The 27,168-nt window shown below is 41.1% G+C and overlaps 2 protein-coding genes across 3 annotated transcripts in view; both read right to left on the reverse strand.

Annotated features, from left to right (window-relative positions):
* Window positions 1-1,200: 1,200 nt before the first annotated feature.
* The window catches only part of LOC144539493 (protein NLRC3-like), an 81,860-nt gene continuing 55,892 nt past the window's right edge, over window positions 1,201-27,168 (reverse strand). The window contains exons 5-14 of the mRNA XM_078284747.1: window positions 11,096-11,115; window positions 7,817-7,930; window positions 7,080-7,158; window positions 6,661-6,886; window positions 6,094-6,263; window positions 4,460-5,973; window positions 4,182-4,355; window positions 2,294-2,467; window positions 2,042-2,088; window positions 1,201-1,821 (exon numbers count right to left, since the gene is read on the reverse strand). Of these exons, the coding sequence (XP_078140873.1) occupies window positions 1,247-1,821; window positions 2,042-2,088; window positions 2,294-2,467; window positions 4,182-4,355; window positions 4,460-5,973; window positions 6,094-6,263; window positions 6,661-6,886; window positions 7,080-7,158; window positions 7,817-7,930; window positions 11,096-11,103 (3,081 nt within the window). The 5' untranslated portion in view covers window positions 11,104-11,115 and the 3' untranslated portion in view covers window positions 1,201-1,246. The remainder of the gene's footprint in view (window positions 1,822-2,041; window positions 2,089-2,293; window positions 2,468-4,181; window positions 4,356-4,459; window positions 5,974-6,093; window positions 6,264-6,660; window positions 6,887-7,079; window positions 7,159-7,816; window positions 7,931-11,095; window positions 11,116-27,168) is intronic.
* Window positions 16,246-24,113, reverse strand: LOC139916975 (protein NLRC3-like). 2 transcript variants are annotated; one of them, XM_078284742.1, is made up of 10 exons: window positions 23,017-24,113; window positions 22,796-22,912; window positions 22,594-22,698; window positions 22,231-22,309; window positions 21,847-22,075; window positions 19,635-21,438; window positions 19,347-19,520; window positions 17,676-17,849; window positions 17,424-17,470; window positions 16,246-17,202 (listed from the first exon to the last, which is right to left on the reverse strand). In XM_078284742.1, exons 1-10 carry the CDS (start codon window positions 23,175-23,177, stop codon window positions 16,634-16,636), a joined length of 3,459 nt encoding a protein of 1,152 aa, XP_078140868.1. In that variant the 5' UTR covers window positions 23,178-24,113; the 3' UTR covers window positions 16,246-16,633. The 2 variants fall into 2 exon arrangements, with proteins under 2 accessions (XP_078140868.1, XP_078140869.1); XM_078284743.1 differs by lacking the exon at window positions 22,796-22,912.

Raw genomic sequence — 27,168 nt, forward strand, 5'->3', positions numbered from 1 at the left:
TCTTAGACCTCTTGTGAGACTCCTGGAGCCTCTGCAGTCTGCTACCAGACTCATATAGGAGTGGGTGATGCTGGATCATCTACCTGCTGCACAGGGTTTACTACCATCTGAATGAAGCTGAAAACACAGTGGGAATTATGTTGCTTTATTTCACCAGTGCTTTAACATTTAACACCATCCAGCTCCTCCTGGATAAATCATGTCATCTACAGAAGTTCTCAATAATGGAGGGATTAGAGAGAGGAGAGGTGATGATTGCTGTAGTTTGGTGATAAAAAACTCAGTTTGCTCTCTTCAGTTGTACAAATGTTTCTTTTTCAGGTGAATTAGTGTTTGATACAGTAGATGTATCTCACACACACAGTCGTTTCTTTGTGAGTCCAGAAGGGGGAGCTACTGAGATTTGACAAGAAATGTTTCCTGTAACTGAGTACCTACCACATTTGTCATATGACTCATGTAGGCCTAAAGGGAAAATATACTTTTAAACATACCGCTCCTTTACTTTCAGAGCAGAAACAAAATGAAGAGCAACAATATAAAACTATAGTAAGTATCAACAGTAAAAGTACATGTTAAGTGTCTCTTTGTAATTCATAGCCAGGAAGTTTTCCATCTTCAGTACATTAACCCCTGTAGTTTAAGCTAAAAGGATCAGTGGTCCAGCTGTGTTCACACTGACTGCTCTTTCAAAATTAGATTGGTTGAACTTAAAACATTTTCATTAACTGGTCACATTTTCTATACTAAAAGTTTTCCATTAAACTTACAAGTAGCTGCATGTGTCTGATACACAGAATAGGGTACAAGAAAGGAAAGAGAAATACAGCATATTTGCTTTTAAATGTAATGGACTCACCTTCACAATGGGAATAACATATGTTGGCTTGGTTCAGCCAATTTAGGCAATGTGAATAAATTTTACTTTTTAATCGATTATGAGAAGTAATGACTCACAGCAGAACAATATATTGGTTTATTTTAGGGTAAGAAATATTTAAAACTATGATCATTTGAAAAGAAGATCAAACAATGTCCATTTAACCTTTATTTCTGTGTAAGCGTTGTAAAAACCAACAAGAAAACAAGATACATGTGTAGCTTGGACTGGTGAGATTAATAAATGCCAAACAAAAGTCCAAAGCAAAGATACTTTAACCATCAACAACAAACTCTCTCTGAACAACAATAATCGATCCTGTACAGAGTGAAATGTCATTTCTGCAGCTGTCAGGAGTGTGAGTGTTCACACAGGAGGCGACTCTCCCTCCTCTATCTGACACAGAGACACCGTGGAACCAAACAACTCAAACCTAGACCCAAACTTAAACCTAAACCCAGGGTAGAGGGGTTCGGTGAATGTGGAGTGGAAGGTGTGGAGGTGGATCAGTGTGTCAGAGGAGACTCTGTAGAAGGACAGAGAGCCAGCAGGCCAGTCCAGATACACTCCTACTCTGTTAGAGTCAGAGGAGGAGATACGTATGTCTGTTCTTATGTTATTGTGACAGGCAGAGTAACTATTATCAGAGCAGAACAGTCTCCAGGACTTGTCATTCCATCCAAGCCTACAGTCTTCACCCTCTCCTGTCCTTTTGATTCCTCTGTATGCCACTCCTATATCAACCCTTCCTTTCCTCTCTACTTCCCAGTAACAGCACCCAGTCAGACCATTTCTACACAGCAGCTGGTACCAGTAGTCAAATCTCTCTGGGTGATCAGGATGTGGCTGCTCCTTTCTCACCACTGTCACCTTTCTGTTGTCTTCAGACAGAGAGAGGTTCCTGTGTGCTGTGTTTGGGTCCAGTGTGAGTTCACAGGCATCTGATGGGGAGAACAAGACACAATACAGTAACAGTTTTTGATCTAATTATCAATTATGTTTATTATTTGTTGATTTATTGACAGTTTGACTATTAGCCATCATCTTCATTCACAATAGGATTTGAATGAATGGATTTCACATACTGCTGTGTAGATGGACATCTAAATATTTAAAGGTGTGCTGCTTTGTTTTCATGAATTAAACTAAAGACACACTTACACTTCCTCAGACCTGATTTCAACCACCGCACTGCATCATGGTCCAGACTGGGGATGGATAAACAGAGTCAAACCAACATAGTGTCTTTGATACATGGGCATTAAATAACTGATTTTCCAGACAACCTCACTCTTGTCCACCATTAAACATTAAACAATATGACACAGCTTCACAGTATGATTGAGAAAATTGTTACCAACTCTAACCCCTCTATAAGACATTGCCTCTGCCTGGCAGCAAGCCTCTCCATACCTGAGAGTGTCCAGTCTCCAGTGTGGATCCTCCAGTCCAGCAGAGAGCAGCTTCACTCCTGAGTCTCCTGGATGATTGTAGCTCAGGTCCAGCTCTCTCAGATGGGAGGGGTTGGAGCTCAGAGCTGAGGCCAGAGAAGCACAGCCTTCCTCTGTGAGCAGACAGCCTGACAACCTACACACACACACACACACACACACACACACACACACACGGGCAGTGTTGAGTTTCAGGTCTTAGCATGCCAGCTCAGTACACATGAGAAACACAGAGTATGAGTGTGTGTGTGTGTGTGTGTGTGTGTGTGTGTGTGTGTGTGTGTGCGTGCGTGCGTGTGTGTGTGTGTGTGTGTGTATGTGTGCGTATGTGTGTGTGTGTGGCCAGAACGTGGCTTGAGTGAGAAATAGATAGATGGAAGAGACAGAAAGAGAGGGAGAAACCATATTTTCATGACTTGCTCCTAAAATCATGTTATCATTCACACTGGGAACATACAGTATATACTGCTAGAAACTTCAATGTGTTTCCTATGGGAAAAAAATAAAGTTACACACAGGAAGTGATGTACTATCTCTAGTTCCTCTCAGAAGTTGGCTCCACAGCTATAGCATACTTCCATGGTCCACATGTGGTTTGTGAGTATTCTGCACAATTTGGTTAACGCATGATCGAGGTTGGTTTTCTTGCAATTTCTATGATTATTTATTGTAGAGCTGTGTATTGCTGAAGAATTGTCATGACAAAAACATAATTGTTAAAATAAATATTGATTTTATGGGGAAAAAAACAGGTGGTTGCACCCAGTAACCACCCTCCATTAAGGGGGGAAACTGCTGGTTTCCCATGGAGGCCACTGTCCTTCTAGGGGTCTTTTAATGTTCAGTGTTTTCCTATGAGAAATAAACAATATATAGGTGAATATATGTAACAGTATATAGGTGAAAACTTTTCTGTTCTGTATATCATTGCAGGGAATTATGGCAAGAAAAAGATGTAGTGCTGCAGAAGTAGAAAGATTGTTGGCGGAAGATATTCCTTTAAGGTCTTCTTCATGTAGTGAGGAAGAGAGTGAATGCTGAGGAAGACCACTGCAGTAGCGAAGAAGACCACAGTGATGAGGATAATGAGTGACAATGAGAAAGATGAGGGCAGTGATGAAGAGAATGATGGGCCTGAGTGTGAGGAAGATGAAGACAGCAATGATGAGAAAGATGAAAGCAGTGATTTTGAAGATATGGGCAATGATGAGGAAAACCAGAGCACTGCCAAAGAGCCTCATGGATGTGCACAGAGTGCCAAGTGGGTTTGTGCATCTGCCAGAGCAAGAGAGCAAGAAAGAGAGCAAGAATTGCTTCATTCTGTGTCACAACAAATGAGAAAAAGTGATCCTAATGATCAATAAACCATAAAAATCCAAAAAGTTCATGAACTGTTCAAAATTGCCCATTAAGGGACAGTGGTTACTGGGAGTAACCACCTTCTCAAAAGGGCAAGTTACATGTTAGATTTTCTCATTAGTACACTGCTCTTAGTTGTGATAATGCAGTCAAATGCTAATGGAAAATCTATAATTATCTCCACTAAAAACTGTTGTTCCATGATCTGCTTTGTGTTTCCATTTGGTCCAGTTTGAAATTTTGTAGACTAAATTTTGACAGAATCTTAGAAGTTCTTTCTGGTATTTTAGGTTTCAACAACAGAGGCAGTAAGAAGAGGAAATAATGGAATATTGTCATGGACAGTAGTTCACAGAAGCTAGAAAAAAAAGATGGAAAATTGCATTAGCAGAGAAAACACAGTTTAGGTGTTTTATCTATTTGTTTATAGTAACCTATATGTAAACCAGGATTTAAATGGTCATATGATGAACAGGTTTTGGAATACTGACCTGAGACTTTCCAGTCTACATTGTGGACTCCCCAGTCCAGCAGAGAGCAGCTTCACTCCTGAATCCTGCAGGTCGTTGTTACTCAGGTCCAGCTCTCTCAGACTAGAGGACTGGGAGCTGAGAACTGAGGCCAGAGCTTCACAGCTTCTCTCTGACAGCATACAGCCACTCAGCCTGGAAAGTATAATTGATAAGACGGAAATAATTTGTTTTTTTGTTTTTTTTTTAAAAAATACATATTTTATTTATTTAATCTGTCCAGTTATCTATGCACTTACAGAGATTTATTGGAGGCTTTGACCACAGGTAGCAGCCTCAGAAGACCCTCCTCTGAAGCAGAGTATTTCTTCAGGTCAAACACATCCAGCTCTTTTTCTGATGACAGTAAGATGAAGACCAGAGCTGACCACTGAGCAGGGGAGAGTTTGTCTGTGGAGAGACTTCCTGATCTCAGGTACTGTTGGATCTCCTCCACTAGAGAACGGTCATTCAGCTCATTCAGACAGTGGAAGAGATTGATGCTTCTCTCTGGAGAAGGATTCTCCCTGATCTTGTCCTTGATGTACTGGACTGTTTCCTGATTGGTCTGTGAGCTACTTCCTGTCTGTGTCAGCAGGCCTCGTAGGAGAGTCTGATTGGTCTCCAGTGAAAGGCCCAGGAGGAAGCGGAGGAACAAGTCCAGGTGTCCATTTGCACTCTGTAAGGCCTTGTCCACAGCACTCTGATAGAGGTGATTTAAGCTAGATTTGTTTCTTAATAGTGTAGACCACCAGGATGTTGATTGTGGTTCTGACAGTAGATTGACATCCATGTTGATGAATGACAGAGAGACATAAACAGCAGCCAGAAACTCCTGAATGCTCAGATGGACAAAGCAGAACACCTTGTCCTGGTACAGCCCACGTTCCTCTTTAAAGATCTGTGTGAACACTCCTGAGTACACTGAGGCTGCTCTGATATCAATGCCACACTCTGTCAGGTCGGCTTCATAGAAGATCAGGTTGCCTTTCTCCAGCTGCTCAAAAGCCAGTTTTCCCAGAGACAGAATCATTTCCCTGTTCTCTGTAGTCCAGAGTGGATCTGTCTCAGCTCTCCCATGATACTTGACATTGCCTTGTATGGACTGAACCACCAGGAAGTGGATGTACATCTCAGTCAGGGTCTTGGGCATCTCTCCTCTCTCATCTGTTTTCAACACATGCTCCAGAACTGTAGCAGTGATCCAGCAGAAGACTGGGATGTGACACATGATGTGGAGGCTTCGTGAAGTCTTGATGTGGGAGATGATTCTGCTGGCTAGCTGCTGATCTTTGAATCTCTTCCTGAAGTACTCCTCCTTCTGTGGGTCAGTGAACCCTCTCACCTCTGTCACCATGTCAACACACTCAGGAGGGATCTGATTGGCTGCTGCAGGTCGTGTGGTTATCCAGAGGCGAGCAGAGGGAAGCAGTTTCCCCTTGATGAGGTTTGTCAGCAGCACGTCCACTGAGGTTGACTCTGTAACATCAGTCCAGATCTCGTTGTTCTGGAAGTCTAGAGGAAGTCGACACTCATCCAGACCGTCAAAGATGAACACAACCTGGAACTTGTCAAACCTGCAGATTCCTGCTTCTTTGGTCTCAGTAAAGAAGTGATGAAGAAGTTCCACCAAGCTGTACTTTTTCCCTTTCAGCAAATTCAACTCTCGGAAAGTGAATGGAAATGTGAACTGAATATTGTGGTTGGCTTTGTCTTCAGCCCAGTCCAGAGTGAACTTCTGTGTTAAGACTGTTTTCCCAATGCCAGCCACTCCCTTTGTCATCACTGTTCTGATTGGTTTATCTCTTCCAGGTAAGGGTTTAAATATGTCTTCACATTTGATTGTTGTTTCTGGTCTCACTGGTTTCCTGGATGCTGTTTCAATCTGTCTGACCTCATGTTCATCATTGACCTCTCCACTCTCTCCCTCTGTGATGTGGAGCTCTGTGTAGATCTGATTCAAAAGTGTTGGGTTTCCTGCTTTGGCAATCCCCTCAAACAGACACTGAAACTTCTCCTTCAGATTAGATTTGAGTTTACGCTGGCAAACATCAGGAAGAAGTTCTGAATGAAGAAAAAGTAAATAACATCAATGAGTGAACATTACAGTGAATATGACAAATGTGGACAGTTTTGGGCAAATGTATTTAATTTCCCACTCTATGGTATCAATTCATTTCATCACTGGTGAACAAACAGGTCTTGACTGTGTGTGCAGCTCAATGTTAAAGGCAACTGTTGTGATGTTGTTTATTAACATGCATCACTGTGTTCAACATTTTACACCTACATCAACTAGTCAGTAGCTTTACCAGATTATCCAGTCGGATTGTGCTCATTTACTATTTGATATGGAGTTGTGTAGACCTCCCTTGAGGAATTTCTACATTTATAGCAGTTTGGAAATTTAAACATCTCCCTTTTTCCCTTCCACCATGTTAACCAGTTAAAAGCCTCTTACTGCTCTCCAGAGAGTCAGCCAGCTCCTCCTGCTTCATTCTCCTCAGGAAGTGCAGTGTGATCTTCAGAAGTGCCTCTCTGCTCCTCTTCTGTTCTTCCTCCTCACCATCCATCGCCTCCTCATCCTCCCTCGGCCTCTCAAAGCATTCTGGGTAATCTGGACTCAGAACCCTCTGGAACTTCTTCAGCTCATTCTTCACAAAAGTGATGATTTTCTCTTCAAGCAGCTGCAACATAAAAAAATATGAATGAATGAATTAATCTTTCATACTAAAATCGTAGAAAACAAGATCAAATCCATCTTGGATAGATTGATAGCCCACTAGTCTAAAGAGTTTTGCATGGAGAATATTATGACTAGAATGGTAGTTTTGCATTTGATTTGTAGCTCAAGTAAAAGGTTGTTGAACATTTACACACCATAAATATAGAGTCCAGGTCTGTTTGATGCTCCTGGGCTGACTGACCACTGGGCACCTCTGACCTCGCCTGGTGGACTCTGTGGACAAAACATAGATATCAGGTATCAACACACACACACACACACACACACACACACACACACACAGGTGGTTAAAGGTGCTGTGCTAGTGGATACACAAGGTGAACACCACTGTAAACGCTGCTCTGATTGTTGGATGTGATGTTTTGAAAGAGGAAACTGAATCATTAGAGTATGAAGGGCCAGAACAATTCTACATCTCATGACTTAGGGTCTGATAACAACACATCATCAGTTTTAAATCTTTACGTTTGATCAATAGAGTGGTGTCCATCTTTGAAGACAGTTGGTTCATCCATAGGCCGGCGGAAGTCTCTGGAGCATGCCGTCGTCGATTACCGTAATTATCGTAATGCATTGCAGTAACAAAAAAACGTCTACCTAATGAACCCCAACAGAAGCAGATCAGAAAACAAGGAGGCTTCGTACTAAAATATGAGCAAATATACTTATCAAACAGAGGGAATTAGAAATAAAGGCCTGTCTCTAATATAAGCCTGGTACCCTCTGCAGTTGAGCTAAATAAAGGCCCGGGCCAATATTAGAGGAATTACGGTATGTGATGAAGAGTGATGCTGAAAAAGAACATGCAAACTCAGCAAACCTTTTCTGGTTAAATAATAGTTAAAACATGAATATAGTAATAACAACTTACTTCTTTTCAGAAGAATGGAGTTTATCTTTAAAATAAAGAAGGTCATCCTTTGACCTGTCACTCTTCATGGACACACAGCTGGGTTCAGGGGAGTCTGGTCTCTCCTGCTGGATCCTGCTAGAAACACAGGATGGACAAAAAAAGGGTGATGGAAAGGATAGAGAGGCAGCAGGCTTTTGACCAGCAGGTTGATAGTTCCTGACTTGGAGTCTGGGGAGAGTAAATGAGTAACACTCTTCTCTCGCTCAACTACCACCAACTAGCCTTTATACAAGAAACTTAAGCCCCAAATTGGTCTGGTGGAGCTCTTAGTGGCCAACTGCAGTAGACTGGTTGTACTGGTCAGGTGAGAATATATAACTGTATATATCGTATTTCCTCTAATACTGGCTGGTAATCAATTAAAAGCTGGGTCTCCGATAATGGCCGGGGCCGTGGTCGACATGAACAAATAAAGGCCGGCCTCAAATACAGGCCGGGGAAAAAACAAAGGAAACAAGACTAGGTCAAAACCTAGTATATGACTGGACCGTGTCCGTCTCCTCTCTCCGTCGCTGTCCTCTCCACCCCGCCCACGGCCCGCATTGATCCTCCCGATCCAAGCCCTGGACCCCCGCCGAAATTTCGGCCGGATCACCGGGAACACATCGGCGCCCAGCTATTGGCACTGGCCGGAACCGTGCCCCCGGGAAACTCCGGAAAACGTTGGCCCTCGGCGCGCCGAAACCTCCATGCTTGTCTGTGTCTCTCTCTCCGCCGATAGAACAGAGGTCAGGTGGACTGAGCTTGCGCATATGCATCATAAACGGCGATATGATATAACTGTATAGATTCTATTCTTAGGCTCAGTTAGCTTCAGTTAGCTTCAGCTTACATGCAAACAACAGTGGATACCGGTAAACTCCTGCTGCCTGTTTGTAACTGTAGTTTGTAGTAACGTACAAGTGCCACAAAACGGCTCGGCCGGCGGAAGTCTCTGGAGCGTGCCGTCGTTGATTACCGTAATTATCGTAATGCATTGCAGTAACAAAAAAACGTCTACCTAATGAACCCCAACAGAAGCAGATCAGAAAACAAGGAGGCTTCGTACTAAAATATGAGCAAATATACTTATCAAACAGAGGGAATTAGAAATAAAGGCCTGTCTCTAATATAAGCCTGCTTCCAATAAAGGCCTGGTACCCTCTGCAGTTGAGGTAAATAAAGGCCCTGGCCAATATTAGAGGAAATACGGTTTGTGATGAAGAGTGATGCTGAAAAAGAACATGCAAACTCAGCAAACCTTTTCTGGTTAAATAATAGTTAAAACATGGATATAGTAATAACAACTTACTTATTTTCAGAAGAATCGAGTTTATTTTTAAAATAAATAAGGACATCCTTTGACCAGTCACTCTTCATGGACACACAGCTGGGTTCAGGGGGAGTCTGGTCTCTCCTGCTGGATCCTGGTAGACAGAGAGGAAGACCACCAGGGTGGGAAATGAACTTTTTAGTCAACCAGCCAGCAGCCACAGTAGCTGCTAACATGAATATTGTAAAAGCATCAAGGCTCTGACCTTTGCACTTGTTTATGTTGTGTGTTTGTAATTTTTGTTGATCTAGGAATAGTTTATATTTTCTGCAGAAATTTCTTTTTTTAAGTGTAGCTTCAGCGTGACAGGTTTAAAAGTTTAATTTATTGAGTTTTATCTTTTAAAGTTTTATCTTTTAAAGTTGTTTACAATTTGTCCACCAGAGACTTTTCACTATACGTCATTTAATTCCATAAAAAATATGAATGGTAATAGTAGCAGTAACACAGTTCTGGCAGATTATACCTTAGACCAGTGGTTCTCAACCTTTTTGAGCCGCGACCCCCAAAAAAATGTAGGTTGGGGTTCGCGACCCCCTCCCTCTCGACTCACCCTTGAAACACACTGCAGTGACCCGCTTCACTTCGGCGCCCTGCCCTGTTGGCACTGCTGTTTACACAGGCGCGCACAGCACGGACCTCGGCGCGTATTTAGCCTATTTTCTCTGCGCACGGGACGCAGACTTCATAGCAGTGGAAGACTGAGCGGCCCTCTGCTGCAAACACACGCTTCTCTGCTCCCTGTTTGTCCCAGGGGTTACTATCACACATGACAGCTACCAGACGCACACGACAGCTACCAGATGCACACATGACAGCTACCAAACGTACACAAACCTTGCATTACTGACCAAAAATATACAAAACAACTAGTCTAAATCAATTTGGCTTTAATTACAGTTTTACATTTTATTCAAGATCCGACCCCCCGGGGGGTCGCGACCTCCAGGTTGAGAACCGCTGCCTTAGACATATACTGTAAGTAGTAGTTGAAGTAATGTTTTGGTGAAACATGCCTTTAAGTATTTACAAAGCAGTAGCAGGATAAGTTCTAGTACAATAAACCTTTGAAAGTGTATTAGAACCTGTAGTAGAAGTAGTAGGTAGTAGAAACAGCATGAGAATACAATGAAAGTCTATGACGTGCATTAAGCAGCATGTATTTCATTGCTCCTGCTGATGACCTGGGCTCTCTGGTTATGGACCTGAAGGAAAGGTGTGTGACAGCAGCAGACAGTCAACATGGTGTGAAGCTGCTGTGGGACTGTGGCGTTTAAAACTTGGCCTCAAGCAGCTGTAAACATAATTTACCACTAGGGGGCGCACAATAACTAGGAAACCATAAATGTAATATATTCACTATCAACCCTAACTTCAACCACAGTGAAAATATATAGCTAAAAAGTGGAGTGAAAGATCAGATAACATATTAAAACAGTTGTGATAAAGAGGTCTTGACCTGAATAAACATAGTAAACAGCCAATATAAAATAACTTAAGTATCAAAGTGCAAACCAATGTTCCAATCCAATATCAGAGTCCAATCCAATCTGACAGAGAAATCACATATTAGATGATAAAGATGTTTTATTATGCGTCTATCAAATGTTAAAATTTAACCACATCATCTACAGTGAACTAAAGAGCCACGCTGCCCTGATTAAAACAGGTTTAAAAATGTTACAAGTAAACATGTTCATGACATTAACACCCAAACACTGATGTGTTCACAAACTGTTACAGAAAAGTGTTTTTATGTTTTGAACCTAAACAGTGAGTTTCCGTACATACCTTCACCTCCTAAACACAAATGGAGGATTATTCCTAATTAATATTTTATTACAGTTAAATCAATCAACAGTAAGCATTAATGGATTGAAGAATAATACACTATAAACTGTAATATAACATGTTGAATACAATACCTTTCCATGTTGGAAATAACCTGCTGCCACACCGATAAGTGAAAGGCTACTGGCTTGATACTGTTAGAGAGAGAGAGAGAGAGAGAGAGAGAGAGAGAGAGAGAGAGAGAGAGAGAGAGAGAGAGAGAGAGAGAGAGAGAGAGAGAGAGAGAGAGAGATTAATCATTATCCTTCAGTCTCAGAGAAAAACATAGACTCTAATTTAATCTTGTTCCTGTCTCATCAGGAAAAATCAGTGTCACAATAGTGGAAATATTTAAATCTAGACTTGAGATTCAATCAAGGCTATGTCTTCACATTTATCATTTAATTGTCTGAGTGATGATATGATATATATATATATATATAGCCTGCTACTGCTTTTGGCAGTGTTATTGTAGGAACTACTATTATTCTTAGATTTTTATGCTTTTAAAAAAAAACAGTTTGTAAAAAAGAAGTGGTGTTTAATGTAAGGTCAAAAGTCAATACAAGATTAAATGTATGACCAAATGTATGTAAAGGTCCTGTTTCAGACTAACATTAAAGGAATTATTTAAATGTAAAAATTATTGAGCTGATGTATTATTTGGACATATATGGATGATTAAATTAACGAGCCATTATCAAAGACAAGAGATCTGAGAAATCAATGATTACATTATTAGGCTGTTATGTTATGGAGGTCAATATACCAATACACAAAAAATAGGTTGGTTCTTAATAAGAGAAAATATAAGAGACTCAAATTAAGAGACTTCCCCAAATCACGGAGGATTACACTTACTCAAGTTATTCCCATGAATATCAGTCACTCCACCAGGTCACTTGTGTCTTGGTCAGGTCTCTGTAGAAAAACAGCTTTATTTTAATCTCAGTGGGACTATCTGGTTAAATAAAGGTTATATCCATTATGAATAAACCAGTGGAATCTGACAGACGCTGCTTCTTCTTCTCTGTCAGTCCTGGGTGTCTGCAGGCTGCTGTCACATCCTCATGACTTCAGTATCAAAGTCTAAACCAGTCTAAACTTGTGGGTAGAAGTCTTTGGCAGAGAAATCACAGATCAGGTGGTGCAGTTTTATTATGCGTCTATCAAATAAACATCCTCATGACTCTAACATTAACATCCAAATACTGATGTGTTCACAAACTGTCACAGAAAAGTGTGAAGTTATGTTTTGAACCTTAACAGTGGGTTTTAAGACATGCCTTCTGTTTCAGGAATAGGAACATTTGGTATAATTTGCCAATTAGAGATAAATCAGTCAAAGATCGACGGTACCGCTAGGATTAAACATATGCTGGGATGTAAACTATCATGTATATCCACACAACCAACATCCTGTGTCTTGTTTTTCTGTGTTAGTCCAGTCTCAGATATAAAATTTATGAATGTGTAGACACCCTCCTTCAAAGCTGAATACTTTGGACCAAACACAAATTTCTCAAAGGAAAGCTCCTCCCCAAGACCCCAAAACCACCCCTTTACAAATCAAACAGACCCACCAATCTAGAGAGAGAGAGAGAGAGAGAGAGAGAGAGAGAGAGAGAGAGAGAGAGAGAGAGAGAGAGAGAGAGAGAGAGAGAGAGAGAGAGAGAGAGAGAAAGCAAGCAGAATAGTGGAACCATCTCAAATGATTTTTATTATTTTTCAAAGAATATTATTATTTCTACTGAAGAAAAACAAACAACAACTACTACTACTACTTGCAATAATGCTATTAAATACAACAATGATTAACTATATTTTATAACATATATCATAAAGAGGTCTTCAGTATCAAAGTCCAAAGCAATGTCCAGGATCAGAGTCGAGATTTTATAACATCATAGCGATACATTCATTAATAAGACTAAGAGTCTAACAGCCCCGCGACATTGAATTTTGTCGAAGCGTCTCTGGGCCTCGTGACCCATCAGGTGATGAACAGAGCGACCGAGCGACCGACCGACCGACCGACAATGCCATCCAAAGAGGTTAAAAAGTTAAAAAGTGCTTTGCAGGCAATAAAAAAACAAATATAAACAAAAAACATACAGATAATCAAAACTTCCACATATGAATTAGAAACTCGGACTCACAGCACAGTAAAAGTTGCACATACAATAAAAGAGGTACAAACAAATGATTTAAAAGCCTGTTTGTAAAAATGTGTTTTCTGATCTGATCCACAGTAAGTGACTTTACCAGCCTCCGTTCTTCAGTCAGACCTTCCAAAGAGCCTGGACAGCAGAGGCTGTGTCACCTTTGACCTTTAGCCTTTATTGTCAAATGTGCAGAAACACAGGGTTACCTGTACAATGAAATGCTTAGGGCGAGGCTCAGGTCAAACAACGTAAACAACCAAAAGTACAGTACTAGAATAAAAAGAATAAAAAGAGAAATACAAAATATGAAATAAAAATATATATGTAAAGACTATTTCCAGGGCAGGTCGAACAAAGTGTTCCCTAAAATGTGCAAAAGTAGCAGCAAATGTACCAAACTTGACTATCGCATAAAGTAAAATGGTAACATTATAAAGGACAATAGCATATAGGCATATAACAATTATATATATATATCTATATATCTATATAGATATATAGATATAGATATATATACACACACATATATATATATATATATATATATATATATATATATATATATATATATATATATACATATATATAATATAATATATAATAAATTATAATTGATATTAATAATATTAATAATGATAATAATACTAATAACAATAATAACAATAATAATTATTATTGTAATTTGTAATTATTATTATAGTTACTATCATAAATTATGTTTATAATGTATATTATACATATAATTAAGGTTATGACAATTATAAAGTGCAATAAATGAGTAATGCAAATGGCAGTGATACCGTTATGGGAAAGACTGACAGTGCAAATGGCAGAATGAGTGCAAACAGGCAGTGTATAACAGATGGAGTATTGTCCTTGGTGTGGCTGTATGACAGGCCAGGTTAGGGCTGCTGAACAGAACTGTTAAGTAGCCTGATGGTCTGGAAGTAGAGGTTCAGACTGTCCAGGAAGACACTGAGGTCTCTCCCCAGCCCGTCCATCTGCTGACCAGGTGAGGAGGGAGCTGAGGAGGCTCCATCCCAGCAAGACTGTGGGTGCTGATGACATCAGCTCCAGGGAGCTCAAAACATGGACCAATCAGCTGTGAGGCTCCTGCAGCTTCTCTTCAGCCTCTCACTGAGCCTGCAGAGGGCGCCACCGCTGCAGACAACATCCTGTATCGTCCCCATGTTCAAGAAGGGCTGGTCCAGTGTCCTGAAGCACTACAGAGCAGAGGTACTAACATCCAGCACATCATGAAGACCTTGGAGAGGTTGTCTTGGATCATCTTAGACCTCTAGTCTTAGTCTGCTACCAGACTCATATAGGAGTGGATGATGCTGGATCATCTACCTGCTGCACAGAGTTTACTACCATCTGGATGAAGCTGAAAACACAGTGGGAATCATGTTGCTTTATTTCACCAGTGATTTAACATTTAACACCATCCAGCTCCTCCTGGATAAATCATGTCATCTACAGAAGTTCTCAATAATGGGGGGATTAGAGAGAGGAGAGGGGGATTGCAGTAGTTTGGTGATAAAGAACTCAGTTTGCTCTCTTCAGTTGTACATATGTTTCTTTTTCAGGTGAATTAGTGTTTGATACAGTAGATGTATCTCACACGTTGTGACTAGTGGTGTGTTTGTCCTCCCATTTAGCAGCAGAAGCACAGTGATGAAGCTTTTAGTGAAATTACCATGTAGACAGCTTTCTCACTGAGTGTGTTAACATGCCATTAATATTACAATATTGTTCTGGATTATTCAGTTTAAGAGTTGCCATGTGTAAATATTCCTTTTAAAACAGTCAGGATGAGGGCATATCCTGATTTTTAGAAACTTAATACTGGCTAGCTGGGATATGCTGATATTAGCTGAGGAATGTAAACATATCCTGTTAAATGTTGGTTTATATTGGTTTAAATTCTGTTTCCATAGCAATACTCGTGTTGTGAATGTTCTTGTTTGTCAGTCCAGAAGGGGGAGCTACTGATCTTTGACAACAAATGTTTCCTGTAACTGCCCTTACCTGAGTCTTTAATAGTAAGATAGTACTTATCTCCTACAGACCTCTTATAAAGACCACCCACATTTGCCATATGACTCATGTAGGCCTACAGGCAGGAAGAGAAACTTAGAACATACCGCTCCTTTACTTTCAGAGCAGAAACAAAATGAAGAGCAACAATATAAAACTGCAGAAAGCCAGTCAGCCTGCACACATGCTGTAGTCAGTCCAATCCACAAGAGGGCGACCTCACTCCACACAAAGACCTCAACCAACAGATCCCATTATCTCAAATGTTACCTTGACTTTATGACTTCATAGATAATCAGTCATCAATATTGGACACTCTAGGGACCAGTAGTTAGCACAATTCAGTGTCAGTTTGAAAACCTATTCTAGAAATGCTACTCCTGACCTTTACAACCAGGGCAAAGAAGATTCAGATCATATTATTTCATTGTGTCTTGGACCATACTTATTGAACAGTAATTAGGCTTGTTTTCCATGATCAATACTGAGAGCTGATCAGTAGTGACAGTGGATCCCAGGGCAGCTGATGTTGGAGGCAGACTGCTGCTGAACTGATATGGAGGAGAGTTTGATGAACAGTGGAAATGTTCTAGAAAAGTGAAGCATCATATTAAACACACTGGTTGTAGAAGTACATAAATCCTCTAAGTAAAAGCTGAGCTGCCGTGATCCAAAAGTATTCAGTAGATGACAATTAAAGTTTTCCATTCGACTTTTTTGAGTGAAAGTGAAAGAATCACCAGTAAAGAAAGAGGAAGTGAAAGTATCCCCATTAAATGCACAGTAAGTATCAACAGTAAAAGTACAGGTTAAGTGTCTCTTAGGAAGTTTTCCATCTTCAGTACATTAACCTCTGTAGTTTAAGCTAAAAGGATCAGTGGTCCAGCTGTGTTCACACTGACTGCTCTTTCAAAATTAGATTGGTTGAACTTAAAAGATTTTCATTAACTGGTCACATTTTCTATACTAAAAGTTTTTCATTAAACTTACAAGTAGCTGCATGCGTCTGATACACAGAATGGAGTACAAGAAAAGACAAAGAAGATTAGACATCTTTATTGTCCACTCACGTGGGAATTCATCTTTGGCTTCACAGACTTTTGGCTTCACAGACATACATAAATTTTTTTCTGTGAAAGCATTGTAAAAAAACAAGAGATATGTTTAGCTCGGACTGGTGAGATGAATAAAATGCCAAACAAAACAAAAGTCCAAAGCAAAGACACTTTAACCCGCCAATCATCAACAACAAACTCTCTCTGAACAACAATAACTTGATTGTGGTTAAATATCTCAATCATTTCCATTTCCAAATAAAATGTCCCTGATGTTGTACATGGTCAGTTACACAACACATAGAATGTCTGTCTGTGTGAGATCCTGTACAGAGTGAACTGTCATTTCTGCAGCTGTCAGGAGTGTGAGTGTTCACACAGGAGGCGACTCTCCCTCCTCTATCTGACAAAGAGACAATGAGGAACCAAACAACTCAGACCCAAACCTAAACCTAAACCCAGGGTAGAGGGGTTCAGTGAATGTGGAGTGGAAGGTGTGGATGTGGATCAGTGTGTCAGAGGAGACTCTGTAGAAGGACAGAGAGCCAGCAGACCAGTCCAGATACACTCCTACTCTGTTAGAGTCAGAGAAGGAGATACGTAGGTCTGTTGTTACGTTATTGTGACAGACAGAGTAACTATTATCAGAGCAGTACAGACTCCAGGACTTGTCATTCCATCCGAGCAAGCAGTCAGCACAATCTCCTTTCCTTCTGATTCCTCTGTATGTCACTCCTATATCGACCCTTCCTTCCCACTCTACCTCCCAGTAGCAGCGCCCAGTCAGACCATTTCTACACAGCAGCTGGTACCAGTGGCCAAATCTCTCTGGGTGATCAGGATATGGCTGCTCCTCTCTCACCATTGTCACCTTTCTGTTGTCTTCAGACAGGAAGAGGTTTCTGTGTGCTGTGTTTGGGTCCAGTGTGAGTTCACAGGCATCTGAAGAGGAGAACAAGACACAATACAGCAAGAGGTTTTGAACCAATAAACCAATTATGTTAATTATTTGTTGATTTATTGACAGTTTGACTATTAGTCATCATCTTCATTCACAATAGGATTTGAATGAATGGATTTCACATACTGCCGTGTAGATGGACATCTAAATATTTAAAGGTGTTCTGCTTTGTTTTCATGAATTAAACTAAAGACACACTTACACTTCCTCAGACCTGATTTCAACCACCGCACTGCATCATGGTCCAGACTGGGGATGGATAAACAGAGTCAAACCAACATAGTGTCTTTGATACATGGGCATTAAATTACTGATTTTCCATACAACCTCACTCATGTCCACCATTAAACATTAAACAATATCACACAGCTTCACAGTATGATTGAGAAAATGGTTGCCAACTCTAACCCCTCTATAAGACATTGCCTCTTCCTGGCAGCAAGCCTCTCCATACCTGAGAGAGTCCAGTCTCCAGTGTGGATCCTCCAGTCCAGCAGAGAGCAGCTTCACTCCTGAGTCTCCTGGATGATTGTAGCTCAGGTCCAGCTCTCTCAGATGGGAGGGGTTGGAGCTCAGAGCTGAGGCCAGAGAAGCACAGCCTTCCTCTGTAAGCAGACAGCCTGACAACCTACACACACACACACACACACACACACACACACACACACACACACACATAGGCAGTGTTGAGTTTCAGGTCTTAGCATGCCAGCTCAGTACACATGAGAAACACAGAGTATGAGTGTGTGTGTGTGTGTGTGTGTGTGTGCGTGCGTGCGTGCGTGCATGCGTGCGTGCGCACGCGCGCGCGTGTGTGTGTGTGTGTGTGGCCAGAACGTGACTTGAGTGAGAAATAGACCGATGGAAGAGACAGAAAGAGAGGGAGAAACCATATTTTCATGACTTGCTCCTAAAATCATGTTATCATTCACGCTGGGAACATACAGTATATACTGCTAGAAACTTCAATGTGTTTCCTATGGGAAAAAAAGAAAGTAACACACAGGAAGTGATGTACTATCTCTAGTTCCTCTCAGAAGTTGGCTCCACAGCTATATAATACTTCCATGGTCCACATGTGGTTTCTGAGTATTCTGCACAATTTGCTTAACGCATGATCCAGGTTGGTTTTCTTGCAATTTCTATGATTATTTATTGTAGTGCTGTGTATTGCTGAAGAATTGTCATGACAAAAACATAATTGTTAAAATAAATATTGATTTTATGGAGAAAAAAAACAGGTGAAAAACCAGAGTACTGCCAAAGAGCCTCATGGATGTGCACAGAGTGCCAAGTGGGTTTGTGCATCTGCCAGAGCAAGAGAGCAAGAAAGAGAGCAATAATTGCTTCATTCTGTCACAACCAATGATAAAAAGTGATCCTAATGATCAATAAACCATGAAAATCCAAAAAGTTAATGAACTGTTCAAAATTGCCCATTAAGGGACAGTGGTTACTGGGAGTAACCACCTTCTCAAAAGGACAAGTTACATGTTAGATTTTTTCATTAGTACACTGCTCTTAGTGGTGATAATGCAATCAAATGCTAGGAAAATCTATAATTATCTCCACTAAAAACTGTTGTCCAATGATCTGCTTTGTGTTTCCATTTGGTCCAGTTTGAAATTTTGTAGACTCAATTTTGACAGAATCTTAGAAGTTATTTCTGGTATTTTAGGTTTCAACAACAGAGGCAGTAAGAAGAGGAAATGATGAAATATTGTCATGGACAGTACAAGTTCATGTGCGCTGCTCGGCTGCGCACTGCGTCTCAGTATTGTCTTTTGTGATTGTAATTATATGTTGAATGTATGTATCGTTGTGTCTTGTCTTAATTTTTGTCTTTTCTGTGATGTTGCAAATGAAACTGCTGTGATGCAAGACAAATTTCAGACTGGATCTGACAATAAAGTATTATCATCATCATCATCATCATCATCATCATCATCATCATCATCACAGTAGTTCACAGAAGCTAGAAAAAAAAGATGGAATCACAATTGGTTTTGAAAATTGCATTAGCAGAGAAAACACAGTTTAGGTGTTTTATCTATTTGTTTATAGTAACCTATATGTAAACCAGGATTTAAATGGTTATATGATGAACAGGTTGAGGAATACTGACCTGAGACTTTCCAGCCTACAGTGTGGACTCTCCAGTCCAGCAGAGAGCAGCTTCACTCCTGAATCCTGCAGGTCGTTGTTACTCAGGTCCAGCTCTCTCAGACTAGAGGACTGGGAGCTGAGAACTGAGGCCAGAGCTTCACAGCTTCTCTCTGACAGCTGACAGCCACTCAGCCTGGAAAGTATAATAGATAAGACAGAAACAATCATTTTGGAGTTTTTATTTTATCTTCAGAAAAAAAGTTACATATTTTATATATTTAATCTGTCTAGTTATCTATGCACTTACAAAGCTTTATTGGAGGCTTTGACCACTGGCAGCAGCCTCAGAAGAGCCTCCTCTGAAGCAGAGTATTTCTTCAGGTCAAACACGTCCAGCTCTTTTTCTGATGACAGTAAGATGAAGACCAGAGCCGACCACTGAGCAGGGGAGAGTTTCTCTGTGGAGAGACTTCCTGATCTCAGGTACTGTTGGATCTCCTCCACTAGAGAACGGTCATTCAGCTCATTCAGACAGTGGAACAGATTGATGCTTCTTTCTGGAGAAGGATTCTCCCTGATCTTGTCCTTGATGTACTGGACTGTTTCCTGATTGGTCTGTGAGCTACTTCCTGTCTGTGTCAGCAGGCCTCGCAGGAGAGTCTGATTGGTCTCCAGTGAAAGACCCAGGAGGAAGCGGAGGAACAAGTCCAGGTGTCCATTTGGACTCTGTAAGGCCTTGTCCACAGCACTCTGGTAGAGGTGTTTTAAGCTAGATCTGTTTCTTAACAGTGTAGACCACAAGGATGTTGATTGTGGTTCTGACAGTAGATTGACATCCATGTTGATGAATGACAGAAAGACAAAAACAGCAGCCAGAAACTCCTGAATGCTCAGATGGACAAAGCAGAACACTTGGTCCTGGTTCAGCCCACGCTCCTCTTTAAAGATCTGTGTGAACACTCCTGAGTACACTGAGGCTGCTCTGATATCAATGCCACACTCTGTCAGGTCGGCTTCATAGAAGATCAGGTTGCCTTTCTCCAGCTGCTCAAAAGCCAGTTTTCCCAGAGACAGAATCATTTTCTTGGTCTGTGTAGTCCAGAGTGGATCTGTCTCAGCTCTCCCATGATACTTGACATTGCCTTGTATGGACTGAACCACCAGGAAGTGGATGTACATCTCAGTCAGGGTCTTGGGCATCTCTCCTCTCTCATCTGTTTTCAACACATGCTCCAGAACTGTAGCAGTGATCCAGCAGAAGACTGGGATGTGGCACATGATGTGGAGGCTTCGTGAAGTCTTGATGTGGGAGATGATCCTGCTGGCCAGCTGCTGATCTCTGAATCTCTTCCTGAAGTACTCCTCCTTCTGCGGGTCAGTGAAGCCTCTCACCTCTGTCACCATGTCAACACACTCAGGAGGGATCTGATTGGCTGCTGCAGGTCGTGTGGTTATCCAGAGGCGAGCAGAGGGAAGCAGTTTCCCCTTGATGAGGTTTGTCAGCAGCACGTCCACTGAGGTCGACTCTGTAACATCAGTCCAGATCTCGTTGTTCTGGAAGTCTAGAGGAAGTCGACACTCATCCAGACCGTCAAAGATGAACACAACCTGGAACTTGTCAAACCTGCAGATTCCTGCTTCTTTGGTCTCAGTGAAGAAGTGATGAAGAAGTTCCACCAAGCTGTACTTTTTCCCTTTCAGCAAATTCAACTCTCGGAAAGTGAATGGAAATGTGAACTGAATATTGTGGTTGGCTTTGTCTTCAGCCCAGTCCAGAGTGAACTTCTGTGTTAAGACTGTTTTCCCAATGCCAGCCACTCCCTTTGTCATCACTGTTCTGATTGGTTTATCTCTTCCAGGTAAGGGTTTAAAGATGTCTTCACATTTGATTGTTGTTTCTGGTCTCACTGGTTTCCTGGATGCTGTTTCAATCTGTCTGACCTCATGTTCATCATTGACCTCTCCACTCTCTCCCTCTGTGATGTGGAGCTCTGTGTAGATCTGATTCAGAAGTGTTGGGTTTCCTGCTTTAGCAATCCCCTCAAACAGACACTGACACTTCTCCTTCAGATTAGATTTGAGTTTGCGTTGGCAACCATCAGGAAGAGATTCTGAATAAACAATTAGCAAATAATATCAATTAGTAAATGCTATGGTGAATATGACAAATGTGAATATTTTTGGTTGAATATATGTATTCTCCCACTCCATGGTATCTATTAATTTCATCACTGATGGACAAACAGGTCTTGACTGTGTATACAGCCTAATGTGACAGTCAACTATTGCAGTGTTGGTCTATTAACATGCATCACTGTATTTAGCATTTTACATCCACATTAACCAGTCAGTGGTTTTAACATTTTCCAATGGGATTGTGCAGATTCATCATTTGATATGGAGTTGTATAGACCTCTCTTGAGAAATATCAACATTTATAACAGTCTGGAAATGTAAACATCTCCCATTTTCCCACAATTTAATCTTCCCATCATGTTAACCAGTTTAAAGCCTCTTACTGCTCTCCAGAGAGTCAGCCAGCTCCTCATGCTTCATTCTCATCAGGAAGTGCAGCGTGATCTTCAGAAGTGCCTCTCTGCTGCTCCTCCTCTGCTCTTCCTCCTTACCGTCCATCACCTCCTCATCCTCCCTTTGCCTCTCTAAGCATTCTGGGTAATCTGGACTCAGAACCCTCTGGAACTTCTTCAGCTCGTTCTTCACAAAAGTGATGATGTTCTCCTCAAGCAGCTGGAACAGAATAATATATCAATTAAATTTACATATTAAAGTTGTGGAACACAACATCAAAACTACCTAGCATAGATTCAGAGACAGAAATGACTAGAATAATTGTTTTGTATTTCATTTGTAGCGGAAGTAAAAGGTGTTGTACATTTACACACCATAAATATGGAGTCCAGGTCTGTTTGATGTTCCTGGGTAGACTGACCACTGGGAACATCTGAACTCTGTGGATGGACTCTGCAGAGGAAATATGATGTATTAGGTCTCTAGATATCAACACACACACACACACACACACACACACACACGTAGATAAAGGTGACTGTGTTCTGTCATGATGGATCCAAGAAAAAACACAAGGTGAACTCCACTGTAAATGCTGCTCTGATTATTCGATGTGATGTTTTGAAATAGGAAACTAAATCAATATAAAGCACCAGACCAAATCTATATGTTATGACTCCTTACCTCTACTCAGTAGAGTCAGATAAGAACATACTCATGTGTTTTTCAAGTCTTGCCTTTGCTCAGTGGAGTGGTGTTCATCTTTGAAGGCAATAGGTGGCTCCATAGACCGGTCACTCTTCATGGACACACAGCTGGGTTCAGGTCTCTCCTGTTGGACTCTGGTAGAAATACAGGAAGGATCCCCACCATCATTAAAATCCATGTTATGTGGATGTTTAGTTGTTGTTTTTTATTATCTATTTCATACATTTTCACCTCTGCACAGTAGAGTGATTTCCATCTCTAAAGTTTAAGGGCTCAGAAATAGACCAGTCACTCTTCATGGACACACAGCTGGGTACAGGGGAGTCTGGTCTCTCCTGCTGGACTGGGCTTCAACACAACAGAGAGAGACCTTTTACTCTGAATAATAATGATGTAATGATTTCACTCTGACATGGAGAACAGTCACGGACAGTTAGAGATCCTCATCTTACCTCTCAGCTTTGGTCTGGCTGTCATGTTCCCCAGACAGAGTGGTTTTAGAGGGAGGGAGCCCCTCCTCTCTCTCCTCAGACTGACTCATAGCAGAGTGAACACCTTTACAGAAACACAGCCAACATCCCAACCTGTGGTCAGAAACCTGTGGCAGAGACATCACAAAGCAGGTAATGTAGTTCTACTATTTGTCCATTAGATGGTGCACATTAACCACATCATCTACTGTGAACTAAAGGGTAACCCCAGCACCCAAAGACATAATGCATAGAGCTACAGAAATTTGTATCACCTTAAAATTCAGTGACAGAGAGAGAATGTCGGTTAAGATCTAAAATCTGTCTGACTTGACACAAAATGAGAGCTACAATATAAAAAAAAATGTTTCTTGCTGAGGTCGACCATGTACAGGAGATGAAACCCTTTCTATTTTATTCTAGCTAGAGATTTTAATGTCTTTAGATTTTTGTTTTTGTTTTACTTTGCAGTTTATGTGACTTTTATTGTATGGTGACGTATACATTGCTGTGCGTAGTTGGTTTACGTTCACGTTATGCAACTTCCTTGACTAGCTTTCCCTTGAAAAGGAGTTTGTCCTCTCAGTGCGCCTGGTTAAATAAGTAAAATATAATACATTAAAAGATAGTTTCCACAATATTGTTGATGGGGCTTCATGAATGTGGAACGTGTCTGAGAACCCTTATTTTAAGTCATTTTAAAGGTCTATCCTGTTTATGCCACCAGACCATTCAAACCGTTTTTTACATTGATGTTGGTGTTGCGTCATTGTCAAAAAGCCTCCTTTTGGCATCATTGGCAGTGCTAGTGAGAGTTAACGGGCACTGAGAGGTTTCCCTCAAACCTGCAGGCTCTGCAGGCATCTGCTGTCCCGATTAATATGTTCAGAAAGCAACACAACACATTATTCTATTTATATAATAATAATAATAACACTTTAACATTAACACCTAAACACTCATAGCCTATGTTGGAAACCTGTTAGAATAGTGTTGAGCTGTGTTTTGAACCTAAACGGGCGTTCAGAAAACAACGCCTACACCTAACGGCCCAGTTGGGGTTTTCCTCTTTTTATAGCTTAAATAGGCCTACAGTGAGCTAACGATATGCGGTGACGGTACAATAAAAGACATGCTGAGATAGTTAATTAAGTATAATGCACAGTAAACTGTAATGAAAGCTGCTGATTACAATACCTTTTCCTGTTATAAATATCTGCGCCACGCCGATGGCTGAAAGTGAAAGTAGTCCCTCAAATAGAGAGACGGGGTCGGTGGAGGGGGAGGGGGAGGGGGCGGGTTGCGGGGGTGGGGCAAAAAAGGTTAAGATTATATTGTTTCATTCTGTCTCCTGGATCATACTTACTCAGAAGTAACATTGCCTGTTTTCCATGATCAATAGTGGGAGCGCCGGTACGAAAGTAACGCGCCGCGGAAGTAACACGGACCTTTTCTCGAAGCACACAGGATTGTTATCTTACCTTCTGAGAATAACAGGCTAGTCAGTGAGACTGGTCGCTCTTTTTGTTGTTTTCTGGGAGCGTCTCCGACTCCGGTAGACTGTTCGCTGCGGCAGGGAATAAATCTGGGCTCGCTTGAGCTAGCAAAAGGAAACTGTCTCACTCTCCTTCTGTCTGACTACTATCCACGCCACAGTGCTACAATATATTCCCATAGCTAAGCTGCAAGTTCAGCCTGATTAGTTACTTGAAATAGAATTGTCAACTTCAGCCACTAAATACTTTGATAGAAAATGAGAAAATAGGATGCTTGTTGCCATTCATTTGTATCATGCGTCAAAATATTGTGTTAACGCAACATTGGTAACTTGATGCAAAGAATATTTAGGCTATGTAGCCTAATATGTTGGCTTGGTGAATTGGCACAAATATAAAACTGCGTCTGCAAGATTCGTTGTTAAAAGTAAACAGTATTAGATCACACAAAAAATAATCAGAAGACGCATCTTTCACGCTTTCTGACAGCTGTTACTTTCGCACCGCAGCTGTGTTACTTTTGTCCCACACGGGAGGTACGAAAGTAACACAGCGCAAGTTGTGTTCTCCGTCTGTTTATGTCCATATCATTTAACTCAGAAACATACAGAAAGTTCCATCTGAAAGGGGACACATGCATGTTGTTTCTTATATAATATGGTATTTATTACTCTCACCATACCGGAGTAAACTGGGAAAAAGTAAAGAGTGTTACTTTCGTACCGGCGCTCCCCCTGAGAGCTGATCAGTGGTGACAGTGGATCCCAGAGCAGCCGATGCTGGAGGCAGACTGCTGCTGAACTGATGTGGAGGAGAGTTTGATGAACAGTGGAAATGTTCTATACCAAAGTGAAGCATCATATTAAACACACTGTTTGTGGAAGTACACAAAAGTCCTCAAAACAATGAAAACAAAATATCTCCATTAAATTGTGAAAACATTTAAAGTATCACCATTTCAAATGCACTGTAAGCATCAAAAGTAAAAGTACAGTTAAATGTCCTCTCCTTGTGGGAAGTTTTCCATCCTCAGTGCATTAGCCTCCGCATTTTTATCAACTGATCACATTTTCTATGCTACATTTTCATCAAAGTTACAAGTAATTGCATACAGACGGAAGGAAAAAAATATATATATAAACAAGATATTTACTATTAAATGTAGCCTAGTGGACTTTCTCCGAAGTGAGAATACTAGGCTACTCTTCACCCCTGCTTAAAGGGAAATTGTACCCATATCATCTTTTGACAATTTCCCTATAATATAGTAATATTCTTTATTGTTTTGTGACGTTTTAGGTGGAGCAGATTCAGGCATTGTGGACCATGGCAACGGAAACTGGCTCTCAGAACATGAACATAACCTCTCTGGGGGGACGGAGCCTGATCTGGTGTGTGAGGTTGAGAGGTACCAACTAGATATAGTTGGGCTCACCTCTACACATCACTTTAGCTCTGAAACAAAACTCCTTGATAAGGGGTGGTCTCTCTCCTACTCAGGAGATGTCCTGGGTGAGGAGTGTCCAGGGTGACTCAGGTACTCACAAGTGTAAACTGTAAACCATGTAAACCAAACTGTAAACCAAACCAGACCGTCAAAGATGAACACAACCTGGAACTTGTCAAACCTGCAGATTCCTGCTTCTTTGGTCTCAATGAAGAAGTGATGAAGAAGTTCCACCAAGCTGTACTTTTTCCCTTTCAGCAGATTCAGCTCTCGGAAAGTGAATGGAAATGTGAACTGAATATTATGGTTGGCTTTGTCTTCAGCCCAGTCCAGAGTGAACTTCTGTGTTAAGACTGTTTTCCCAATGCCAGCCACTCCTTTTGACATCACTGTTCTGATTGGTTTGTCTCTTCCAGGTAAGGGTTTAAAGATGTCTTCACATTTGATTGTTATTTCTGGTCTCGCTGGTTTCCTGGATGCTGTTTCAATCTGTCTGACCTCATGTTCATCATTGACCTCTCCACTCTCTCCCTCTGTGATGTGGAGCTCTGTGTAGATCTGATTCAGAAGTGTTGGGTTTCCTGCTTTAGCAATCCCCTCAAACAGACACTGACACTTCTCCTTCAGATTAGATTTGAGTTTACGCTGGCAACCATCAGGAAGAAGTTCTGAATGAAGAAACAGCAAATAACATCAATGAGTGAACGTTACAGTGAATATGACAAATGTGGACAGTTTTGGGCAAATGTATTTAATTTCCCACTCCATGGTATCAATTCATTTCATCACTGGTGGACAAACAACAACAACAGGTCTTGACTGTGTGTACAGTTCAATGTGAAAGGCAACTGTTGTGATGTTGTTTATTAACATTCATCACTGTGTTCAACATTTTACACCTACCTTAAACAGTCAATAGCTTTACCAGATTATCCAGTGGGATTGTGCTAATTTACTATTTGATATGGAGTTGTATAGACATCCCTTGAGGAATTTCTACATCTATAACAGTCTGGAAATGTAAACATCTCCCATTTCTCTTTCCACCATGTTAAACCTGTTAAAAGCCTCTTACTGCTCTCCAGAGAGTCAGCCAGCTCCTCCTGCTTCATTCTCCTCAGGAAGTGCAGTGTGATCTTCAGAAGTGCCTCTCTGCTGCTCCTCCTCTGTTCTTCCTCCTCACTGTCCACC

This window comes from Centroberyx gerrardi, chromosome 7, assembly GCF_048128805.1.
Source record: "Centroberyx gerrardi isolate f3 chromosome 7, fCenGer3.hap1.cur.20231027, whole genome shotgun sequence".
NCBI classification, from domain to species: domain Eukaryota; kingdom Metazoa; phylum Chordata; class Actinopteri; order Beryciformes; family Berycidae; genus Centroberyx; species Centroberyx gerrardi.